General features: G+C 32.0%; 1 protein-coding gene across 1 annotated transcript in view; it reads right to left on the reverse strand.

Moving 5' to 3' along the window:
* Positions 1–24,869, reverse strand: part of LOC147066059 (neuroligin-1-like) — a 124,522-nt gene that overhangs the window by 26,305 nt on the left and 73,348 nt on the right. The window contains exons 5-7 of the mRNA XM_085955716.1: positions 19,149–19,346; positions 17,062–17,732; positions 6,875–7,154 (exon numbers count right to left, since the gene is read on the reverse strand). Coding sequence (XP_085811842.1) covers positions 6,875–7,154; positions 17,062–17,732; positions 19,149–19,346 — 1,149 coding nt within the window. The remainder of the gene's footprint in view (positions 1–6,874; positions 7,155–17,061; positions 17,733–19,148; positions 19,347–24,869) is intronic.

Consider the following 24,869-nt stretch of genomic DNA (forward strand, 5'->3'; position numbering starts at 1 on the left):
ATTTTGTTATATGTAAACAGGTACATTTATAATAAAATCAGTATATCATATGAGTTTTTTTTTATTGAAAGGCTAAATAACAAACTAACAGAAAACAATTTCAAGCAGAGTTTTTTGAGTATCTAACATAAAGCCATTTATATTGCAGTTATGTATGTAGTTTGCAATACTTTCTATAATATGTAATGAGAAATTTACGTCTATTTGGAAGTTTGCAACGATAATAACGCAGTATTATGCAAAATGAAAATAAAAAAATACTTATTGTAATTATTACTAAATTAGTGAAAGAATTGTTTTATGAATTTATTTTGTTTATTAAATACAACGTAAACGTTCAAATTAATTGAGATCCTATAAAATTATGTTCATTAAGTCGCCGCCGGAATGCAGTTATTGAAGCCTGTTCCCCTTTAAGCCCGCTTTAAAGGTCTGACCGGTAGGGGACTGCTTTGCTTGTAACTTGTTGGCGACTTTTGTGGTGCAGTGCGTAAGGCGCTGGCTTTCCATTCGGGAGCTCTAGGTATGATTCTCGGTAAGGTCAAACTGTATTTACATAATCTCATATGTAAATTTCTCAAGCCTGGGAGTTTTGCCACTCCAATTGGGCTTCATGGCCTGTTGTGATGTACAAAGAAACAAATAAATAAATAATTACAAGATAACAAGAACTTTTTATATACAACGTTTTTAAATTTTCTGTTGAATCATATAAACTTGACTTAACTAGCTTAAACGATCAAAAAAATTTGTACTTGATAGAAATAATACTGAAATGTCATTTTGACATTTCATATTGATTTCCATAGTAACGCACGTATATATTAATAATTTAGTTTCTGCAACCTTAGACTCCCTAGCAACCAATAATAGTGGATTGGATTACGGATTTCTTCCAAAATAACATTTCATACAAAACAGAAATAACTGAAAATGAATTCAATTCTCCTTAAAGATGGCTAAAAGTATTAAAAAATGCATTGGCACCGTGTTTAAAGTTTGAAATGACTAGCTAGTCGAAAAGTTAGTTAAAAATCGATTGCAATATTTGTATTGGATAAACAACCATCGGACAAATAAGAATACGACCTAATAAAAACGTTGTAAAATAAAAACTTGGTAGTAATTTTTGTTTTGCGATGCTTATTTCTGCAAAAGTTACAAGCGATTTTAATGTAATATTTTTGGACATTTCCGCTCATATTACTGAAAACTTTTCTGAGCACACTATCGGGTACCTTTCCGAATGCAAATGCGTAGTATCAAAAGTACAAATGCTTTTAAGATATGATATTGAGAGCATTTAATCAGAATCACCTGAATCGCCAGTCGTATCAATAAATTCATTCTTGTAGATTTGAGGACAAATGACTGGAATCATATGGCAAATATAGGCCAAGCCAGGATCTTTGGCGGGCCCCCTACCCATCACAAGGGTTAAAGGCAGTGGAATGGTCTGAATAATCTTGCCCATTTATTGAATAATAAAATGCCGAATTCTTGTCAAATTTGGGATCACAGAGATTATCAATATAATTTTTTATCGTAAATATTTTACTAAAATAATCTCGTCATAAATTATACTAACGGTTTTATAAATGCGTTTAAAAATTAATAAATGTAAAAAATCTTAACACCACTGCACAGTTATGTACCGAAATATGACTATATTCTAAAACATTAGAGCGAGAGGCTTAAAAGAATACTATTTATGTAATAAAAATACTTTATGCAGTCATCAAATGTTTAAAATAAATAAAAAAGATAATAAGGCTCCAAATATATATAAATAGATTATCTACAACGTTTAAGGTATGTCCAGGATCATGCTTTTAAAAAAGAACAAAAGGTCCATTTTGACCTACGCTGAGTATGTTCCCCCTTAAGTATTTTAAAATGTTAATACTTTCCAAGAAAATAGCGCCTTTTTTCCTATTAGAGCAATTTTATAATGTGTGTTTATCTCACTTGTCAGGTCGAACCGTCACGTCGGGCCCCCAGACTAGAGCCCTATCAGTCCCCCCTCCCCTTATGGGCGCTATGATCGTTGGTAATAGGACAACGACTGAGAATAAATTGTTTTTCCTACGGTCCCAATGTTGACAACCGGCTCGTAAAGTGGCGCATATTGAAAACCACCAGCTTGTGCGAATATTGCCAGCCAGTTTTTGTGACGTTTGGTCTAGTACAAAACTTTGCCCCTTAAAATGTAAGCGCGGAGTTTGTACAACCGATAAATCTTTTTGGTTCAGTTGGCCTGGCATCACCTGTCGATGTTTTCAAGTCTGCCGTGATTTATGAATTTCACCCTTTAGTGAAATCGTATTGATTTCAACAAACAAGAGCCGTATTAAACCCTCAATATTGTTATCTCAAATAATTGATTACGGTTATCTTGATTGATCGCTTTGCGAAATAAAAAAAATAAACATGACCAAGAGTATGCCCAGGAAACTTTTCCTTTCAGAAAATTTATAAGGCGTTCAGGAATGTATGTATACCCACTGTCAAAGATGTCGAAGATACCCTCATTCTGTGCAGCTTTTATTAAAATTATATGAAAGTGAAATGTAAAGACAAGATTCCAAATAGATTATTTATGTTTTACACTTTCATTCTGATATAAACGAAACGAAACGAGACGGTTATCAGGAATACAGCGGCAAACACATTTGGAAAATAGCCGATAAACTGGATTATTTGTTAGGTTAACCTAACCAAATGACACGAACAAAAACGCCGACCTTCAGTTAGTGTTTATGGCAGAGTATGGTTTAACGACATAACTATACAAATCTAGCCTTGTAGTCAATTCTACTTCTCAAATAGCCGTGCGACAACCTCACGACGAGGTACAAACAGAATATATAAGTCCCATGGTCCTAAACTATGGAAGAATCAAGAATGAAATGGTCAAAAAGACTATGAACAGGTAACCACTAGCGTAATCGTTTAGTAACAGGAAGTAAAATGTATGTTGTTAACCTTTTCTTTGTAAATGTAATAAAATTTTACGTAAAAAATTTCGCCTTTAAGAATCGAGACTGCTAAAGTGTAATTGGAACGCTGTGACCACAGGCCTCGAGATGACACGTCGCGTAGATTTGGCGCGATGTTATTTTGGAAATAATTTCCGGGAAATCTCCATTAAACTTAGAAAATAAGTTATGGGAGAGATTGTTTACGTAAAATTTAGCAAGTACATGCTTCAATAACTTTTATAGCAATAATGGAAATGTATGAGAATTGAAAGAGAAAATTGAATATTTATAAATTTATATACTGTATAATTATGAATAAAGAATTTTAATACTAATTTTATCAATACAAGATAGAAGCTAACTACCGTTATAAAAATACTGTAAACGCGTATCTATATCTATAGACGCGTAATTATAATTATAGATTTTGTTAATGCTATAACTCGCTGACTATAATGAATATTGTAAAAGTAACAATTGGAAAAACTTAAGATTCTGGTATAGATGGGTTTCTACCCATAAACAATAATAAATCTTAATCGCGTCTTGGATAAATAAAAGAATCAAATACTACAACTAAAAACATAAATTGACGCGTGACCTTGAACCTTAACTGAATTCTGTTCGACTAGAATTTACGGCCCGGCTGTGTTGAGTTGCCAGATAAAAATAGATTCAAGGTTACGTTTAGATTACTATGGAAAAGCCACTATTAAAGACTAAATAAATTTGTAGTCGCTTGTAAATAACATCTTGTTAGGATTAAGCATTTATATATTTAAGTTGAAATGTTAAGTATAATATTATAGTATTTTCACGTAATAATGTTCGTCCGAAAGGTAAATATCGAATGAAACGTTTTCTGCGGCTCCAAATAGTTTTATTAAAACTTAGTAAAATTCTATTGGCCTAAAAAGGCCAAGAGTGGTGGAAAGGACTAGTACGTGGGTGTCAACCTTTCATTTTGACATTTTAAATTTAAAGACTGCCATTCCCTTATTTAGTACCCGAATACTTATTTCGATACCTCGTTGGAAAGCTAAAAACTTTCCCCTTCGTTTGAACACGAAAAATCATATAAAATCAACTATTTTGCTGACGTCACCGTAACTACGTATTTAAAGGACATGTTCTAGAGGGTGCTTAAAACACCCCTATTAAGTCTTAATTTTGCGGAAATAAAGTAGAGTAAATTTAACCCGATTTAATTAGAAGATATCTCTATTAGAAAGTTGCCAGGAACGGGAGATATACGTAAATTTATCCCGTGAGAGAAAGATATACATCTGCTATCCCTTACGGACTGTTTCCTGTTAAACCTCCATCCCGAGGGTATAAAAGGTGACATCCTTTTTCCGTAAAATCATTAGTTTCTACACTTCTCACCGGCGATCTTCAGTAAGCAGCAGACCTCTCTGCGAGCTTGTGGGACACGGTTCTCAGTACATTCGCGATTCATACGTACCAGTAAGTCCCCTTCGACGGGCAAAACGTAGCGCGAATAACTCGTATCTGTCGGTAGTGACGTCGGCCGCTAAAACGTAGCACGAATACTACGTATCTGTCGATAGTGACGCGCCGCAGATTAATTTTATTTTTCATTACTCATCATACGAGGTGACGTAATCGAGATAAATTACGCGATCGGATTTGTTTTATAAAAACAAATTAATAAACTCAGTCTGTAATAATAAATTTTACAAATCTTTTCGGGATTATAAAATAAATTTTTGAAACTTTATTAAGTAAACATAATTATAAAATAAATTTTAGTAAACAAATTCATAAACATAAAAACAAATTTTAGTAAATAAATTTGTAAACATTAAGCAAACCTTTTGTAAACAAGTCTGTAAACACAAATAAATATTTGTAAATACACTGTGAACATAAATAAACTTTATAAACAACAATAAAATAATTCTATTCTTTTATAAACCTAATACTGTGTGACCAAAGAATAATTTATATTTTCTTTCTTATGGGAAAATATTTCATGAATTAAAAATATCCAAAGAATATCTGCGTATACATTCTCTGAATTAGGTGTGACTTTTCGGGAATTTGTGAAAGATTTCACAGAGATCCTATAGTGAACAAATAAATAGTTTGCTGATACTTTAATGAGATTTAATTACGGGAACAATGACAGTTAACCTTATTGTGTGACTGTGAACTCTGGTACCTGGATAAATTCGGCACCACACCAGCTGAGAGTTTTATTCGGGGATTCAAAAGTTGTGATACTACAAAGGAGATCCACCTCTCCTAATTCATCACTAGTCTCCTCAGTGACGGCCCGGTAGCATTATTGAGCTAGCCGTGAGCCGGGTCATGTCACAAACCTAACCTTACCTAACCTAACCCAACCTAACCGAAACTAACCGCTGTATTCCTCATAGCCGAACAGTACCAAAAAACGTTATGCATTAGTATCACAAGACTATTTTTTTAAAGGATAAACGAGTGAAACACCTAAAATCGCCAGCTTTCGAGACACTTGTTTTCATAATAAACATCGCATAAATAAAACAAAATTTGATATATACATATTATTCATTTATCCAATCTGCAAATGTTATTTTATAACCTAGCGTAAACAAAATAACAAAGAAATATTGAAGAAATAAAAACATTTTTTTAAATAATAATAAACTATTTGTGTACTTAGCTATTTTGTTTTTATTTAGTTCAAAATTCTATGGATAACACATCAACTATAGTATTATTCTCTAATAATATTAAATTGTAAAAGCACCCTCTATTGTCGGCTTTCCTTCTTGTGACACTGAACAGAGCATATACATCTGATATCAATCTGAAGCATTTTTTTCTCGCGTTTATTTAATGATTGCAATAATAAAACTAGAAAAAACATTACTCAAAAACTCTATGCTTTTGCTTGAAAATGAAAGCAATCTGAAGAATATTTGTCTTAGCACAAAAATATTTAAACAAAAATAATATTTAAGTAACCATTTTGCATTTGAAGGCAGTCGATTTGGTCGCCGCGAAGAAATTCGAATGATTTCCCGCCTCTTGGTATAGCTTTTAACGAAAAAATTTGATAAACGATCACGTTAGTATATATAACTATTCATTAGTAACGAAAACAAGAGACATCAAAACCCGGCAGCCATTTATTTTATTGCTGAGCAATGCATTAAATTCTTCCAACGCGGAGAAAATAATTCTATTATAGTTTTCAATTAAAAAATACGAAAAACTTTTTAGAACCAGAGAAATATTATCACAGCTTCAATGTGGTTTTAACTATTTTTTATGTATTCTTTGTGGATATGATTTTAAAAGTTTTTGGTATGTACACAACCAGATACCGAGCATTTCGTTTTCTTTTAATAAACAAGGAATAATCATTTCAAAACTTTTAACTAGATATGAACGCGACGTGGGCAAAATAATAAAAACGTAACTAATTCAATCAGATGCTCAATTTTTTTCCGCGAAAACTAACTTTTCGGGGATTTTTCTCGTTGCTCAAAGTTTTTTTAATGTTTTTTTTATTTTGTCATATCTTTTTTTTTATTATTTTTATATTAATGTTATAGTATAAATTCAAAAGGCAGTAAGTAGATATTCTTTTATGTTGTCGTATGTAAATTTATATGAATGATTATAATCATCTTATTATTTTAAGGTTTCTGTTGGGAAATTCGGTCATTAATTTTATGATAGGGATTTGTTAACAGTTTTAAGTTGATTAACTAAATAACAATTGCATTAACATAATTATATTAACTTTTCATGCTGAAAATAACATCAACAATAAATATATTAACTTAACAAATTTTGTACTAAATTAAAAAATGAAAATACAATTTTTTGTGTATAGCACATTCACAGAAATAAATTATTACCAAATAACTACTTACCTAAAGATAGGTACTGCTGGGTACTGAGTTCAAACGGTGGCCACGTGACTCCTTTATATCTAGCTCTCTCTCTCCCATAATCAGCATACTGCGCTGGAGTAGGATCACCGGGTTTTCCATTGGGGTCACCGCTCTTTGCAAAAGTTACCACAAGTGATAAGAATGCCTCTGACACTGCAGCGTCTTGCTTTGAGAAGTTGCCAGGGAAGTATGGAAGACCACCGACTAAAGGCAGACCAAGAACGTAGCCAATAGGTTCCCCACGTACGCTTCCCAGCCTCTATTAAAAAAAAACAATAAACAAAATATTATAATTATGATGAAAAATAAACTGACAATTTTCTACGTAATAAAAAATCTAAACATACTCTAGGGTTCCAAACTTATCACTAAAATACTCACTCATAAACCTGCGACATAATTTTTGATTTGTATGGACATATTGAATTAGTTGGTTTATCATTATTTTTACGGGTTTTCGCTCAGTCGAATTGGTGGTTTAAAACTTATATGGAAATTTGTCAAGCCCATGAGTACCGAACCTATTGATTGCAACCCCCAGAGGGGTTGAAATGTAATTTTTACGGAATTGTTAAGTAAATTTTAAAATTATATCATATAATATTAACATTATTCAATACACACATTATTTTTTAAGAAACGTTTATTTATTTTGTATTAAAGTTATTTATCTATGCGAATAGTATTTATTTATATGTATGACTCTCTTAAAATGTCATTTGATTAATTTCGTCGACAGAAAATCAGAAAATTCGGAGCAAACGGCTTTGATTTAAACTTAATAAAGTATGTAGGTACTCGTACAAAGTTCAAGCAATGACAGACAGAGATAAAATATATAAAAATGAGTTTAAAGTAGAAGACGTGTCTAGTTTCATAGTTAATAAAAGATAACTTAAAAGTTTTCAAAATTAAATGTGATGATGACTGATAACTGACATGGAAATATATATTGTATAATTATTTTTATATATTATACATAACTTCAAAACATCTCATGCACATTCGTTCAATAAAAAAAATTGTTTAATAAAATTATTTTTATTGTGTTTTCTATAATATGTACTAAACGTACTGTACTAAAATCAATAATTATTTTTACAATAAAATTATTTTTTATGTAGGTAAAATTAGGTAATGCAATACGTGGGAGGCCTTTCATATTATAAATATAGGTCACTAGTTTTCAATAAGTGCTACTGGCACCATCTCGGAGAAAAACAGCCGATTTCAAATATTCTTCCATTATTATTTAATAAAATAGTGAGATGCACAGTGAATTAAATGCTCTCCTAACATTTAAACACTTCAATAAATCCGAGATCTGTTTTGTGCACATATTCTACATACTTTGCAGCTGGATAACTATTGTAGACATGATAATTTTTGTATTAAAGACCTACATTTTTAATGTTATTCAACTTTTATTTGAATTTATGAATGATATATGACAGAAAAACTAAACATTGCCAACTATTTTTCAAGATGGCCGCCGTAGCACTGCATACACGAGTGTAGGTTTTTGGTATATTACGTCTTGAATGTAGTATTTTATTGATTATTATTTATTAATGACTTAACTTGACGAAGTATATACCTATTGATTATATTATTAGTGATAGGAGTTTTTTATAAACACTTCAATTATTCATAATTTGTTGGTTATTTGTTTCTATTGTAATCCTTGACTTAATAGGTAAATGATAAAGTTTTTATCTACTTTATTGTATTAATTTCTTATATAATTTAGAATTATTTGCATTGATTGTCAGTGTGTATTTACAATTTTGTGAGCGCACATAGTGCCTGAAGATGCCGAAAGGTGAAACCCGGGTCTCAAAAAACAACTCAAATAGAATAGTACAAAACTTAAATCCATTAGAATTTAAATTAAAATTCCATCAAGTACCTCCAGTCGATATTATTAATATTATTTATTATTACTAAGTCTTGACATTTGAACTTTAAGAATCGATGTCTACCCTGAATTTTAGGGGTACATTGGTATGACCGCGTTACAAACACTCGAGTTTGTAAGAGGACACGGCAAGCCCCGGTGACTGAAGTAATCACGAAAAGACGGACATGTGTCGGGATGCCGCCAGAGAGTGCGATACTCCGTACCTTTGTGACACCCTTCAGCGATGCTACAAAACCGATTTACGCACTGCAGGTGCGAGACATTGCGATCGACCAAGGAAAGTGATGCTAGGTTGTGCGTGTCCTATGACCCAACACTGGGGCGTGACAGGGTGGAGTAGCAGCGGTAGTATTACTGGACACTAGCACTGCATTCGTCGGTGTTTTGTAAAAAGGACAAATCAACCATTTTGGAAAAATCGAGATTTTAATGAAAATATAACATGTACCCCACTAGCTTTGTTGCGTAAAAACCGCAAATTTTTATCTTTACAGGAAAGTACTTAAAAACAATCATCGACTAAAATTAAATTAATTAAAATTACGAAATAAAAAGCAAATGTGACATATTAGGCCTTTTAAAATATTATATAATAATACCTATTTTAATTACAGTATTCTTTTTAAGCTTTATTATAAACTTGTTAGATATTTATAATCATCTACAGGTAATAAACAAATAAATGTCAAAAGCTAAAAATCCTCCTGTAAAATAGCATTTTGGTTAATTCGCCCTTTTTACAAAACACCGACGATATGCAAAGTTGTGTCTTCTATCTGATACTATTTTCTGATATCAAAGTTATTTTCACCTGCACTAATTTCAATAATCTTTACTTTCAATATAAACATATTATATGTTATCTAATTCTCAAAAGCTTATGAAAATAAATTATCGGAAATAATAGTGAACACGGGAATATTCAATTAATGTCGGATCTATTCAATTCCCACTTGTAATAACGATACCTCTTCAAACACGTGCTAAGGATATTGTGTAGTAATGTAACAGTATTAATAATAAACTACATCAATAAGACTTTCATTAGAGTCTGTAATAAAAAATTTAATATTAATATATCACGGCACGTCTTTTGAGATACGTAAATAGTGAAAAATAAAAATCAACAACATCTATTTAATATTCAAAAATATATAAAATTCTACACCGTTTTTCAAATTTCAATAAATAAATTGTAATATTTATAATTTTTGAAACAGTGATTAAAATTATTACAAACTTTTAAAGTGATTCAAGATGTATTTTTAAAATCCCACATCGTGATAAAATCAAAAATATTTTAATATAACGCCTACTATATGAAGGTCAGAATATTCCGTTTAAATAGTTTACAAATATTTGTAAGCCACTGGTATACGCAGCCATTCCACTTATTATTTCCCTCTCGCTCTCTCCTTTCAAAAAAAAACACTCGGTCATTAATTGGCTAGCATTCTTTCAACGTAAACCACCCATCGCAGTCTTTATGACTTGCAGAATCTGACGATCGTTTGCTGGTGAATTAAATGTTTCTAGTTCGTATCAACAAAAAACTATTTTCTAACGTGGGTTTCATTTTCATTCAATAATGGCTCATAGTAAATAATAGTTTTTAAAGTAAAGAATTCGAGTACCTATTTCAAATTTTGATATTAAGGATTTACATTGAATGACTGAAGAGCTAGGCAGTAGAAAGGCCTACGTGCTAAACCATAGTTTTCATAAAAAAAAACACGTATAAATATTTTAGAAACACAAATAAGCCATATTATTCACATTTGACAAATATAATATCTGTCACACCTAAATAAAGGTTTGCAATATAGTTATTAAAGAAGGAATTGAATGTTATGAATGGAATATGAAAAATATCACGTTTAACCAATAAAAATAAATATATTTAAGTCAATTTGGATTTCAGTGTAAATTTATCAAGTTTTATTGCATTTTTCTTAGAAAATAATAAAAAATAATAGAAAATACATACCTACCACAAGATAAAATATATGTTATTTATATTAATTGTTAGTTTTTCAATTTAAAAAACAGAAATTACCTCATTAATTTAGATTAAAAAATTCCTACACGTTATAGCCTATGTGAGGAGTTGCAATATGTTTCGGAAATAAAATTACTCGACAAAAATGTTCAAAACAAAATTAAAAAGTGTATCAGTTATTCGATTAAATTGCTTTTGATATAGATTTTATTTTTTACGAACTATGCATTACCTACTAAAACGTGTTTTCCAATGAATAATATCTGTACCTCAGAGGCAGACGGATGCAAATACCAAATACTCAATTGTTCAGGAGAGCCAAAAAACAATTTTTATTTTAAACGAATATTCATAACTTCTAAGAAAATATACATATAATGATCATTATTTTTTTTATTCTAATTCAATTAAAGTACTTCTGGAATATGTAAGAAAGGAATAAATATAATACAATTTTATATCTAAAAAAAGTAAAAAAAAAAAACGGAGTGTGGATTTGCATCCTTCTGCCTCTAAAGATATTTTGTTAAATGTGGATTTGTATCTTATTTACCTAGCCAAAATAAAACAAATTATAAGTTAAAAAAGTTTATAGGTATAAATATAACAAAGCAAAACACATTTTTTTTTAATTTTATTATGTCATCATCATCATCATCACCGGCCTGAATCTATTCACTGCTGGATGAAGGCCTCGCTAATCTCCATGCTGATTTCACTTCTCTCGTTCCTGTGCGTTGCGTTGCCAAGTTTTTCCGCAGAACTTTATCATTTCATCGATCCAGCGGCCTCTAGGTCTACCTTGCAGATTTTTTTTACCTCTTGGATACCACTGGATGAATAAATTTGTTCAACAATTGTTCTTTCTTCGACCTATGTGTCCAGCCCATTTCCATTTGAGGTTTTTAGCAAACTCTATGACATCATTAATCTTTGTCTGTTCCCTTATCCACTCATTCTTCTTTTTGTCCGTTTGCGTTATGCCCAGCATGCACCTTTCCATTCCACGTTGTGCTACTCTAAGTTTCTGGAACTCTCTTTTACTTAGAGTCCATGTTTCACACGCATGTGATTACGGAAAGTACACACTGGTTGAACACTTTGCACTTTAGGCACAGTGGGAGGTCATTTTTGAAGAAATTATTCAGACGGCCAAAATCACTCCAGCCTAGCTATACTCTGCGAACAATTTCATCAAATATACGTCCATCTATAGACACTTGTTGTGCCAGATAGATGTAGTTTTTCATCTGTTAGAGCTGAATGCCATTGATGAGGATCTTTTTTTGGCCCGCAAAGTAGTTGAACATGACTTTCTTCTTGACACATTTATTTTCAAGCCTACTTTGTTGCTTACTCCAGCGAGTTCCTGCATTCTGCTTTGGAGGTCTTCTGAGTCTTGCAAACTACTATTTATTGTCATCGGGAAAGCGCAGATGACTCACGTATTCTCCATTTATGGGGGCCCGCGTCATTCCAGTCAAGTTCTCTAAATAAGTCTTCAAGTGTAGCTGTAAATATTTTAGGTGAGATTGTATCACCTTGTCGGACTCCTTTGCTGATAGGAAATGCGCGATGGTTTATGGAGATGTTGTTGTACTACTGTATATATTATTGAAAATATTTATATAGCGCCCGGGGATTCCTTGATTTCTGAGTGCATCGAGTATTGAAAATTTCTTTATGGAATCGAACCCTTTCTCATAGTCTATAAAACCCATGGATAGCGGCAGCTTGTATTCTTGTTACCGCTCTGATTTCTCTGATGACTTGGATATGGTCCATAGTGCTGTATCCTCCTCTAAAGTTCGTTCTCCTGGCTGGTTCTCGTCTAGTACATATTGCAGACGGTTTGAGAGAATTTTATCTTAGTGGATTATTGGATTTGCATCCTTCTGCCTCTAAGGTAGGTATGGCACTTGCATCTTTATTCTATGCATATCTTGGACTAGGACTTTCATCTCTCTCCCTCTAATAAATAAAGCCTTTAGCATGACGATTCGTAAAAAAAATCATTTTCCCTAAAAATGGAGTTGCATCCGTCTGCCTCTGAGGTACAGATATATTATAGGTAGGTAGGTGTATTGTAAAATAAGTCTAAAATAATTTCGTCTAGAAGGTATCTATAATAAAGTGACTTATATGTCTGGAGTTTTGTGTAGGGTGAACAGTGAAATGATTGTGAACACTTCTGATATTTCTGTTTATTTCAGTTGATTATAAACTCGTATGTATGGTTAATTTGGACTTGTATGCGTTGAAATGCAGTATAGTTAAGTATGACCGTGTAACATTTTGCGTGTGCTTTCTGCTGAGGCCTGCAATGGACTGGCTTAAGCTGGATTGCTATATAATACATATGTACAATCATGTTTGTACACGTTTTATTTAAGACCTCAAAACAAATGAGAGAAACGGCTTTTACGCAATACGTAAAACCCTACACAGCCCATCATTATTTAATTGAAACAATAATTTTACGTTTATTTTACCTGAGTACTTATTTACATAAAACTAAGAGATCCGTCCCTTCTATAAAGTAAAGATCAAAGGAAAAATTTCAGATTACTGCTACACGGCTACGTAAACACGTCCGAATTGATATATGAATAAATTTCCCATGGTCCTGCACTATTGGGCTCGGTTGCCCGAGGCGTCTACCCAATAACCACACTTAACCATAGTTTCCAATTGATCGGAGCTCTATAACGCTGCATCCTCTTGACCGCTGGCGTAATGTAAACAAATGAATATCCTCAGTGGGTTTAAATACTTCCTGAACCAACGATCAACGGAAACTATTGTTAATTTGTTGATCAAGCTTGAAAAATACTTTGAGGATTCGATTTTTTATTGAAACCTATAAATACATAGCCCAAACAAAAATGGTAAGTATTTTATTGTATCATCATAATACTTACATTTATTATATCTTACTTGTATAATAAATTAATGTATACTATCACTACTGAATTAAATTTAATTATTGACATTCTAATAAATAGCTATAATTAATTGTTTTAAATATAGTAATAAGCACATTTTTTTAATCGAGGACCCGTGCCATCCGCTTAGCAAATGATTTCTTTACCTTTTTGAGCTACGACTCAGATTTTGGTACTTAATAGTTTTTGGATCATGACCCAAGAAAATAATAATAAAATAACACATACCTATAGGTATACATAACAAGTATATATATTTTTTGTGTTATGTAAAAAATACATGGGATAATTATTATACGTTTAAGAAACCATATAAAATCTTGTTAATGTAAACCTTACTTTAAAAAAAAACTAACAAAGTTGTAGAGAAGATATTAGTTTCTAAATACATTGGTTTGAAAGGTTTTTAAAATAATGCTTGCAAACACGTATCGTATGTTAATAAACCAAAAATATTGATCCTCCCAATAACCCAATAAATTGACCCCATTTTGGGTTACGTCCCATAGGTTAAGAATCCTTGATTTACTAAATACATTTATTTTAAACTACCACTAGTTTATTAAAATCATGAAGACTGATTTTATTAAATTCAATACAAACATGTTTTTGAAGTTATTGAGAGAGTGACAGTGATGTGTTGTATGAAACGAACGTGTTTTTTTTAGATTTTGAATATACCTAATACTGTATAAATTTACGTGTTGCTACATGAAAAAAAAAATTTGTAGGTACCTACGCTCATATTTTTTCACCATTTTCGCTCGACACAGAGCATATTAGCCTCCCACAATATGAAAGGTAAATTAACAGACCTTTAACAAATTTTGGAAGCCCATTCACCCGATCCCTATTTAGAGGGTAGAATTATAAGGGAAGGGAGAATATTACAAATATTCATCTTCTGAATTTTGATAACCATACTGATTCAATATTCAACATATTGTATATTTCATACAGTCAGATCTACTGTATCACTTGGGCAACGGGCTAGTGATGTATTGTAGTATGGTAATACGTATGTTCAATGCATTCAAACCATCATAATGAAAAAAATACCATTCCTTAGTGTTACGTAAAAAATATTGGTATACGCGCTTTTTTCATTTTAACAAAAACTTAAACTAAAAGAATTCGTATTTTTTATGTTGTGACAGATACACAAAACCCACAATATTTCCAATTTTAAAAGTAGGATATGCTGGTACAATAATATAATATTTTTTAAATCGTACAAGCCTGTTGCAAGATTGAAAAAACACTTATTTAATGACGTAATAAATTAGATATAGGCATCTATTCACAGATGATCTTAAGTTTTCTCGTTAAAACTTAAACTATTGAAAGCTCGTCATGCTGAGCCATAATGCAACCTGTTTTAAAGAAACTTTGCAACCTCCGAAAGTAGTATCATTTCATGCTGTCATTTAAGGTACTCCTTATTATTTACAAACACATTGTGTGGTACAATATTGAAGAGAAGTAGAGTGTCTGAGATAAATGATTTGGGTACCTATATTGTATAATGCAAATTTCACTTTCATCACCATGACCTATCAAAATGTTTGGTTTTGTTATGAAGGTTTCAAGATCATTCAAAAATGTTTGAGTGATGTACATTATACGTCGTTTTGTCTGTACATTCTCGAAAACTATCTCATAATACTCATCTACATAATGTAGTTCGATTGAGTTCACAATCTATTTCTTAGATTTTTCTACTTAAAGATATGCGGATTCTTCCAATATGATAATGATAATTTAAAAAAACCGACGCGATTTCTTCTGAGTTACCTATCAATTTAATTTTTTCCATCGAAACAGTGATTTTTTTACAACATTTATATTTTGTTCTTCATGGGCTCATTTATAATCCATCTACACTAGGGTTTCCAATCCCGGGATCCCGAACTATTTTCGATACCTATGAATCCCGGGATTGGTAAACATAATCCCGAAACTTTCAGGATTGATTTTTTTTATCAATTTTTATGGAAAATATATAATAATACAGAAAAAATACTTAACATAACATTAGAAATAAACTGAGTTTGAATGAAGTTTGATTTATTACCCGTGTCTTGCCAATTTATTTTATTTTTTTGCATAAATTAATAAAAATGAGAAAAATTGTAAAAAAATAATGCTTCGCATTTTTAACAACGTGATTCCATCATGATCTCATACGTTTTACGACAGTTTCATTTTTGGCTGACTAATTAGATGTATAAAGCGGAAAGGTCATAAACCATGATTTACTTATTTTAAATCTCACTAACCCATTCATTACGTCTTTACTATCAGAATAGCAATCTCATATAATATAATATGTAAACACAATATCAACAATAATTAATGTCTTAAATAGTATAAACTTAATTATACTGGATTGGCGGCTCTCGTGGTGCAATGGGTAAGACGCTGGCCTTCCACCCGAGAGTTCTGGGTTCGATTCCCGGTGACGACAGAATATTTATGTGATTTCCTCAAAGTCTGGGTGTTTGTGATTGTTCAAAAATTACTAACAATCACCGTGTACGAAAAATCAAGGACATGGTTATTAATAATTCAAAAAAAAAAATATACTAGATTTATTTTGACCGATTTCATCAATTTTTTTTATATATTTAATAATGTAATATTAACTATCGAAAAATGCCAATCCCGGGATTCTGGGATCGTCAAATTGTAATCCCGAAATCCCGGGATCAAAAATTTGGCTCGGTATTGGATTCCCTTTTCTACACTGAAAAGTATACATTTTCATATTCCCGCCAATTCAGCGATCTTCATACTACCACATCGCAGGACGAATGTGATGTTTCATTATACTGTGTCTCATGCGATTAATTTATTTAATAACACCATAAAGGTAGATATATATATATTCTTGTTGAACTATTTAATGTTTGTATACGTATTAAATAGGTTAAATTTAGAATTATTTGCATTATTTTACTTTCATATTACAAAATAACTTACGCTCTCTTCTTTGTTATTATCTTATATTTATTGTTATGAATAATTTAGTATTTTTTTATATATTCCATGGGTACAGTTTATAATTGTATATTTAACTTTTATTTTATTGTAAATTATGGCGCGTTGGCCAATAAGTGTATTATCATAATACTCTTTATTTCCGAACTAAATAAATATTAAATGAATTCAACATCGTATTATGTTACCAATTTCATCTGTTTTTAAGGCCATGCATTGTTATTTTTTCTCATTTTTATATACAAAGTAATAATTTAGAGTTGACTAAAGAATATATTAAGAATTGTATTGAATAATTTACCTGTGGGTAGTCGCTTTCCTTAGTCTGATACGCGAAGTGTATAAAATATGTAGAGGCGCCCCTACGCGCGTGAAGGTGAGCCAATCGCAGCAGGGGCGCCGCAGTATGTCCGTCGCTCAGCGCCTCCATCGTAGAATCCCTGATGTTTATCGGATGCTGTATCGGCTTATCCCAATCCGTATATTCATTCCTCACTGCCGCATAAATCTCGTTCAAGTGATAAACATACGAGTTCCTTATAAAAGTTCTCAACACTCTATTTCTATAGTCCTCCTCGAATCCATACTGTATGTCCGTAGCACTAAAGTCATAATAGCTCTCTGTCGTAGCTACCCCAATGAACAAATCACAAGTCACGAAACTTTCACTAGCAGATTCCATAGCGACTAAAGGCTCGGGGGATCCTGGCTCAATGGGATTGTGTGGCCCCCAACGCGTCATAAACTTCGCTCCTTCGATGTTAACGTGAAGTATCGCTTCTAGGGGCTTGCTTCTTAGACATCCTTCTATATCTTCATCATCCGGCAGGGGTTTTGTTGAGTTCTTTTTCACTCGCTCTGCATTACAGCCCATTTGATCGGCGACAGTTCTACGGAGGGCGTCTGGATCTTGGACTAATGCCCAAGGACTTAACGCACTGCCGCTCAGCAAAACTAGGCGATGAAAAAGTCCTGTTGGAAATATGATATTTATTAAAAATTGTCTAAACTTATTAGAACACATAGACGATATTAATATTAAAGTGGACGTTTTAACAAAATGCATCTTTATTATAGTATAAATAGAGTTCATTTTTATCACATAAAATAGGTACCAATACCATTTAAGACATTAACAGAATCGGATATAAATAATATTACATATGCATTTATCTGTTTACGAAAAAATAACAAAAATGTATGAGTAGACAGAGTTTTCTATGAGAATTATTATTTTCGAGTACCTTTTCATTTTTGAGATGGTGCATGAATATTACAATACATAATATAATGAGTTTAATATTATAATAATAATAAATAATGCTATAATTTATCAAAATATCTGAGAAAAAACATCTAAATAAAATATTCCATGTTATGGTAAACTAAACACAGTATTTTATTAAACTTAGACTCGTTAAATTATTACTTAGTTAATAATATATTGTTATACTTCATACCGAAAGAAAAAATATCAATACCAAATTATCAAATTATTAGTCAAAATGTATCGATATTTAAAAATGTCAATACTTTTTTTGACATCCCTAGTTACACTGCCACATTGTTACAAACATAACATCTCTGAGCTCCTTATCGTTTATAAGATTAGCTATTTTTATCCATCATAAGATAAAGCTTATGAAATAAAATCGTATTCTTTAGAAAAAAATACTGATATTTAATCACTTCTTGTAAGGTACAATTTTAACATTTAATTCAATATCCATTAAATAAATTTTCGTTATAATTCACATGCTCAAAAACATTTCTTATAATCTGTAACCTTATATCTCTTATACCAAACATATACTATTACTTATAAATTATTAGACACTAGACATATTATAAGCTAGTCTTCTTTTCACTTTAAAGAATGTTCTGTGGATGAAGAGCTACGGCATGTAAACTTGACATTTCTATGTTTTCGCAAATAAGCGATACGATATATTATATTCTGAGTGTAGGACTCAGATAACAAATAGCTTAATGCTCGCCTATTTCTGAAAATATCAAAATAATGCTATAACTAAATAGCTCATGTCTGATCTTATATTATATTTAGTCGATTAGGTACCTACATATTGTTATAAGTTAAAACCTCAAAAGTAAAAGACTATTTTTCTTGTAGATAGAGCATACGTGGTCATATGCAGAGTGGAGCGTATCTAAAATTCTTTTTATACGTTCGGATCAAGCACAGATTGAAATACTCACTTGTTTATTTTAGCAACTCAGGGGGTGTAAAATACCACCGTCTTGACTGTCAATTTCAAAGATGGATGTTCGGCTCATAATCCATCGTGACAACAAATAAATAACAGTTCTTCACTATGATATTCTCTAAAATACTAAGGTATTCATAAAAATGTTCAATCCCATGTTTACCTCTAGCTTCAGCGGTGAGAAGTAGAAGATTTGCAAGAGCAGCTCCTACTCCATGCCCAATAAGGGTCAGTCTTGTTGGATCACCACCAAATGATGCCAGATTGTTTCTAGCCCAACGGAGTGCATGTGCTAGATCTCGTAAGGCCAGATTCCCTCCTGTACTTCCTGGACGGTTTCCTGGTCGTGTTTTCAAAAATCCTGTATAACAAAAGCAAAATAATTCTGATTTTGTATTTTATTGATAAAAATCATGTGTCCTGAACATGCATTTTTTTATTTATTTTTCTTGTATATATGATTATCCCTATTATATTGTGGTACATTTATATTTAATATGCAATTGAAAGATCGAGACACCCTGATGTCAAGTTTTTCGATCATATTGTAAGTATTATAGGTACTGAATGAGATAGTTGACCAATTTTTCCTTCGAATATTTTATCAGACCGTGACGTCAAGTTAAAATTTGTGTCATCTTTTGTAAGATCTATAATCACTGTGATCGTATTTAATTAAGTATATAAAATAAGAGACGAATCTGAAAAGGGCTAATTATAATTATTAAGACACAGTTTAATTATATTAATATTAAAAAATTCATTTAAATGGTTGCTATGATCATATACAAGCATAACGTAACATCTTACGTCATAATCACTTAAAATGACACATACTGGTAAAAAACCTTTTAAATACGCGCCTTCTTCGTGTATAAGTAGGTGTTTTAATTATCATTTTACGCACATAATATAATATTGTCTTCGCCTAAAAACTAAATTACTTGTAAATCGTAATAGTTACATTTATTGTACTTTTGAAGTTTTTTGCCACTGTCCACTCTATGTAATGAGTTATATAATGGATTTGTTTTACTTTCAATGGCAACGGAATAAATACCGTATAAAAGTGGGTTGTTGAAAACAAAATAAACCTAATGGGCACCACCTTAAAACAAAGGACTGTCTTCTACAATAAATAACGGTTGCCATACTATAACTTATAATATATACAGTATTTTATTCGGATAGAAAACGACAAACATAGAAAGCACAAAACGTTACATTATATCAAATCTGATAATCATCCCGTTGGCAATATATTTTTTGTAAGCTGATATTTTATATTCAACAAATTTCAAAAAAAATCACAGTCTTCCGGCAACAAAAACCTTGCACTTTTATTCTTTTGCTCTTTTCAGCTCTTCGCCGCTCAAACAGCGGTAACAAAATACGAACAGTTTTGTTATCTTATTCACCTAAGTAAACCTACCACTAAAGGCAAACAAACAGCGTGTCGACCCATATAAATCATGAGGGGGGCACCATTCGATACCCTCCCCGCCTAGCGTCTGTGTGCCCATTTTATACAATACCGTTACAGGTATTGTTCACCACCTATAGTCTTTATTTGATACATTTAAAAAGATAAGTATCCTCTTTAAGGATTACGAGTATCGTGTTAATGCTATTTTCTTGCTTGTCCTCCAACATCCGCGACATCTCAACACCCGGGCTATATGCGGACGTTTACCATAATATAACGTACCGCAGATATCCTCTAACAGTTCAAAAGGGGTAATGAGAAGTAATCACTGACGGATTTATCCAGCCCTATCCGAAGCGTTATTAGGAACCCCGATAAAAAAAAACGTTTATTTTAAATGATATTTATCCACATACCCACCCAAAAATTCCAAACGGCGCAAATAAATTAATTTCATTAATATCTTAAATGTACGAGTACCTGCACAATTTAATAAACTATAATAAAAATCTAATAAGCAAAAAATTGGTCAATTATTTTATAATTAGAATTCTATTCGTTGAAAAAATATGTGAAAGTTTTTATCCTTGCCACGTAGAATTACTTCGTAGAACTTACTGCTTTACATCAGTCACAAGGATTAAAAAGCAATCTGATAAAATAATAAAAAAATATTTAATTATAATCTATATTTATCCATATTTCCCTGACTTATGTACCACGGTCATGTATTATGTATTAATTATCGATAGGGAAACTACAAAAAATATATTAGACTCAAAAGTATGCATACGGTCAAAACAATGTTGAGAAACGCTAATTTAGACTTTGTACAAAGTGACTATTTTAGTATTCAAACTTGGGTGAAAGGAACAAGAATCCATCTGGTGATTGACCCAATGTTAGAGCTCCTAGAAATCCAATTCCTCCGCAAATACATCGTACATACGAAGCGTTCATACCCAATGTACTTTTATTAAGCAAAAGTAGGGATTGAATTACTCTTCTCTATTTTAGTGCGGAAAAAATCAAACCGCTACGCATATTGGTAAGACCTGCATCCTGTATGCCTTCACTGGTGCAATCCACCAAGCTCGCGAAAACCCAAATGGCATGGACTAAGGCTTAACCAATACCTCTTTAGTGATGACTCACATATTTTTTGTTATGTACAACGACTATGCTTTTGTTAATCGCTATACAATTAAAGAATGAATGACGCTCTCCCTTTTAATTATATGAATTTATGTACCAGTAATTTTTTTACCATTTTTTACAGCTAATATAATTACAACTAGTAGTATTCATTTTTACATAGTGAACCAGTGACTATATACATATTTTATTTATGTTTACCTTATATAATTTTGGTGGGAAAATATTTCTTTTTTGTCAAGTTATACCTATAGGCTAACCATAATTTTATTATGAAACTCTAAAGCGGGACAAAAATGGGAGATAGGTCAAAGAACCACTAAAATTTGTTTTATTATTTAAAGAATAATTCTGCTGCAGCAGAAATTTAAACGATTTTATTTATTTATTGTAGGTGTTTACTAGTCGTACTTCTCGCTGGAATGAACTTTTTTTAACATTTACTAATAAAAAAGTTGCACGTAATGCCGAAATAGCCAATTGAGTTACTCTAACTGTGTAGATATGAACAATTTATATATTATCAAAACAGGAGCTTCAATTTCAATTGGTAGACCATTCACAGTAGATTGAAATGTATTGTGCACAATATGTGCTCCACATCATGCCGCCGACATTAACAAGGAGAACTTCGAGAGAGTCGGCTATAAACGTTATTTTGCCCTTTTCTATGTACGCTTCCAAAATTCGTGTTACAAATTGTCACTACAAAATGCAATCTTTTTATCAATTTTATGACGACGCACTGTTCAAATTATGTTTTCAGTCAACATTTCCGATGTTTCGCCGTGAACAGACTCAAAATCCAGCAGTTTTACGTGCACACCTTCCAATGGTACAAACTATGTAACAACAACAACTTCTTTTCTATTTGAAGTGTTGTTAGTAACACTTACAAAATGTTTCTTCTGTCTACGGCCAATTTTTTTTCCGACCATAACCGATTCTAATATTATCATATGGGCCTCCACAGAGTGGAGGTTTGTATTAACAGATTTTTGTTTTCACGAGAAATAGATGTCAGCCGTTTGCTCAACTAATTAGGTCCATACTCTGACTCATACACAAATTGAAAAACAATATGTGTACTTTTCAGACCCAGGATTCGAACCTGGGACCCATGATGCTATAGTCCGAGGCTTAAGCCGCGCGCCCATCGTGGGGTCTACGGCCAATAATAATAATGTATTGTTGCCAATCATTCGTGGGATCAAATAATGTATTATTGCTAATCATCGTGGGATCTACGGCTAATAATAATAATGTATTGTTGCCAATCATTCGTGGGATCTACGGCTAATAATAATAATGTATTATTGCTAATCATTCATACGCGGAATAACAGCCGGGACAACGAAATTCCAAATCGGCCGAGACTAATATGTGAAACCGGGACGTATGGTAAGCCTACCTATACATAAAGTTAAAAAATATTATATTATCTTCTAATATATAAAAAATAATATTTGTTTGTGTGTTTGTTTGTTTGTTTGTTTGTTCGTATTGAATGCACTGCCATACCGTTCATCCGATTGCGATAAAACTTTGTTAACTTATTGCTTGCACTTTCGTGAAGAGTATAGGCTATATCTTATATATAAAAATGAATGTCTGTCTGTCTGTATGCCTGTTTGTCTGTCTGTCTTTCTGTCTGTCCCGTATGCGTTCCTATACCATTCATCGGATTACGATGAAATTTTAGTAAGTGGTTGTATGTACACCCGCAAAGGTTTCTGAATTAGAAAAATCATCATCTTCTTCTTCTTCACCATTCTATTTTCTTTTATTCGTATGGTTCCTATACCATTCATCCGATTGCAACGAAACTTTCGTCAATTATTGTACACATACCCGCAAAGGTTTCTAAATTAGAAAAACCATCTTCTTTTACTTCTTCTTCATTATATCTTCCAGTGGCGAAGGGTGGAGGTAGGCTGTTAAGATCCGCCATAAATAGTGAACCTTAAACTTAGTCAGTCAAACGTGTATGTTTTTATTGAAATAAGACTACAATTTACAGATGGTATTGGTTAATTTTTAAAAATAAATTAAACCCAGCCTTAACCAAACCATAATAGTATTTGTATATTTTAGGCGATACGACAAAATTGTGCACACTTTTTCATTCATACTTATTTGTTTTCGTTGGATTAAGAATACATATTACACATATTGTTGGATCATTTTTTTAATTCATTAAGCCCTGCCTACGCCAAACTATAATAGATAAGAATTATTATTCTATCTATCAAATATCCAAAGTTATGTATGATTTAATTGCATAATTTTAGATATTTTATAGATAGATGAGTATTTTTTGACTATTATCTATTATGGCTTGGTTTTCGCCGGGTTTAATTTAATTTTGAAAACTAACCAATACCATCTGTAAATTGTAGTCATATTTCAATAAAAACATATACGTTTGACTGACAAAGTTTAGTGTGCACTATTTATGGCAGATTTTAACAGCCTACCTCCACCCTTCGCCACTGATATCTTCTTTTATTCGTATGGTTCCTGTACCATTCATCCGATTGCGATGAAACCTTCGTCAGTTGTTGTGGTAACGCCCGCAAAGGTTTCTCAATAAGTACAACTATCTTCTTCTTCTTCATCATTCTATCTTCTTTTATTTGTATGGTCCCTATACCATTCATCCGATTGCGATGAAACTTTCGTTAGTGGTTGTGCCAACACCTGCAAAGGTTTCTGAATTAGTACAACCATCTTCTTCTTCTTCTTCATTATATCTTATGGTTCCTATACCATTCATCCGATTGCAATGAAACCTTCGTCAGTTGTTGTGGTAACATCCGCAAAGGCTTCTGAATAAGTACAACCATCTTCTTCTTCTTCTTCATTATATCTTATGGTTCCTATACGTTATACATTATTCTTTATACTTTATACATTATTCGTATGGTTCCTATACCATTCATCCGATTGCGATGAAACCTTCGTCAGTTGTTGTGGTAACGCCCGCAAAGGTTTCTCAATAAGTACAACTACGAGTATCTTCTTCTTCTTCATCATTCTATCTTCTTTTATTTGTATGGTCCCTATACCATTCATCCGATTGCGATGAAACTTTCGTTAGTGATTGTGCCAACACCTGCAAAGGTTTCTGAATTAGTACAACCATCTTCTTCTTCTTCTTCATTATATCTTATGGTTCCTATACCATTCATCCGATTGCAATGAAACCTTCGTCAGTTGTTGTGGTAACATCCGCAAAGGTTTCTGAATAAGTACAACCATATTCTTCTTCTTCTTCATTATATCTTATGGTTCCTATACTTT

Source organism: Rhyacophila brunnea, unplaced genomic scaffold, assembly GCF_057557595.1.
Source record: "Rhyacophila brunnea isolate RB1 unplaced genomic scaffold, BYU_Rbru_1.0 scaffold_5, whole genome shotgun sequence".
Taxonomy (NCBI): Eukaryota; Metazoa; Arthropoda; class Insecta; order Trichoptera; family Rhyacophilidae; genus Rhyacophila; species Rhyacophila brunnea.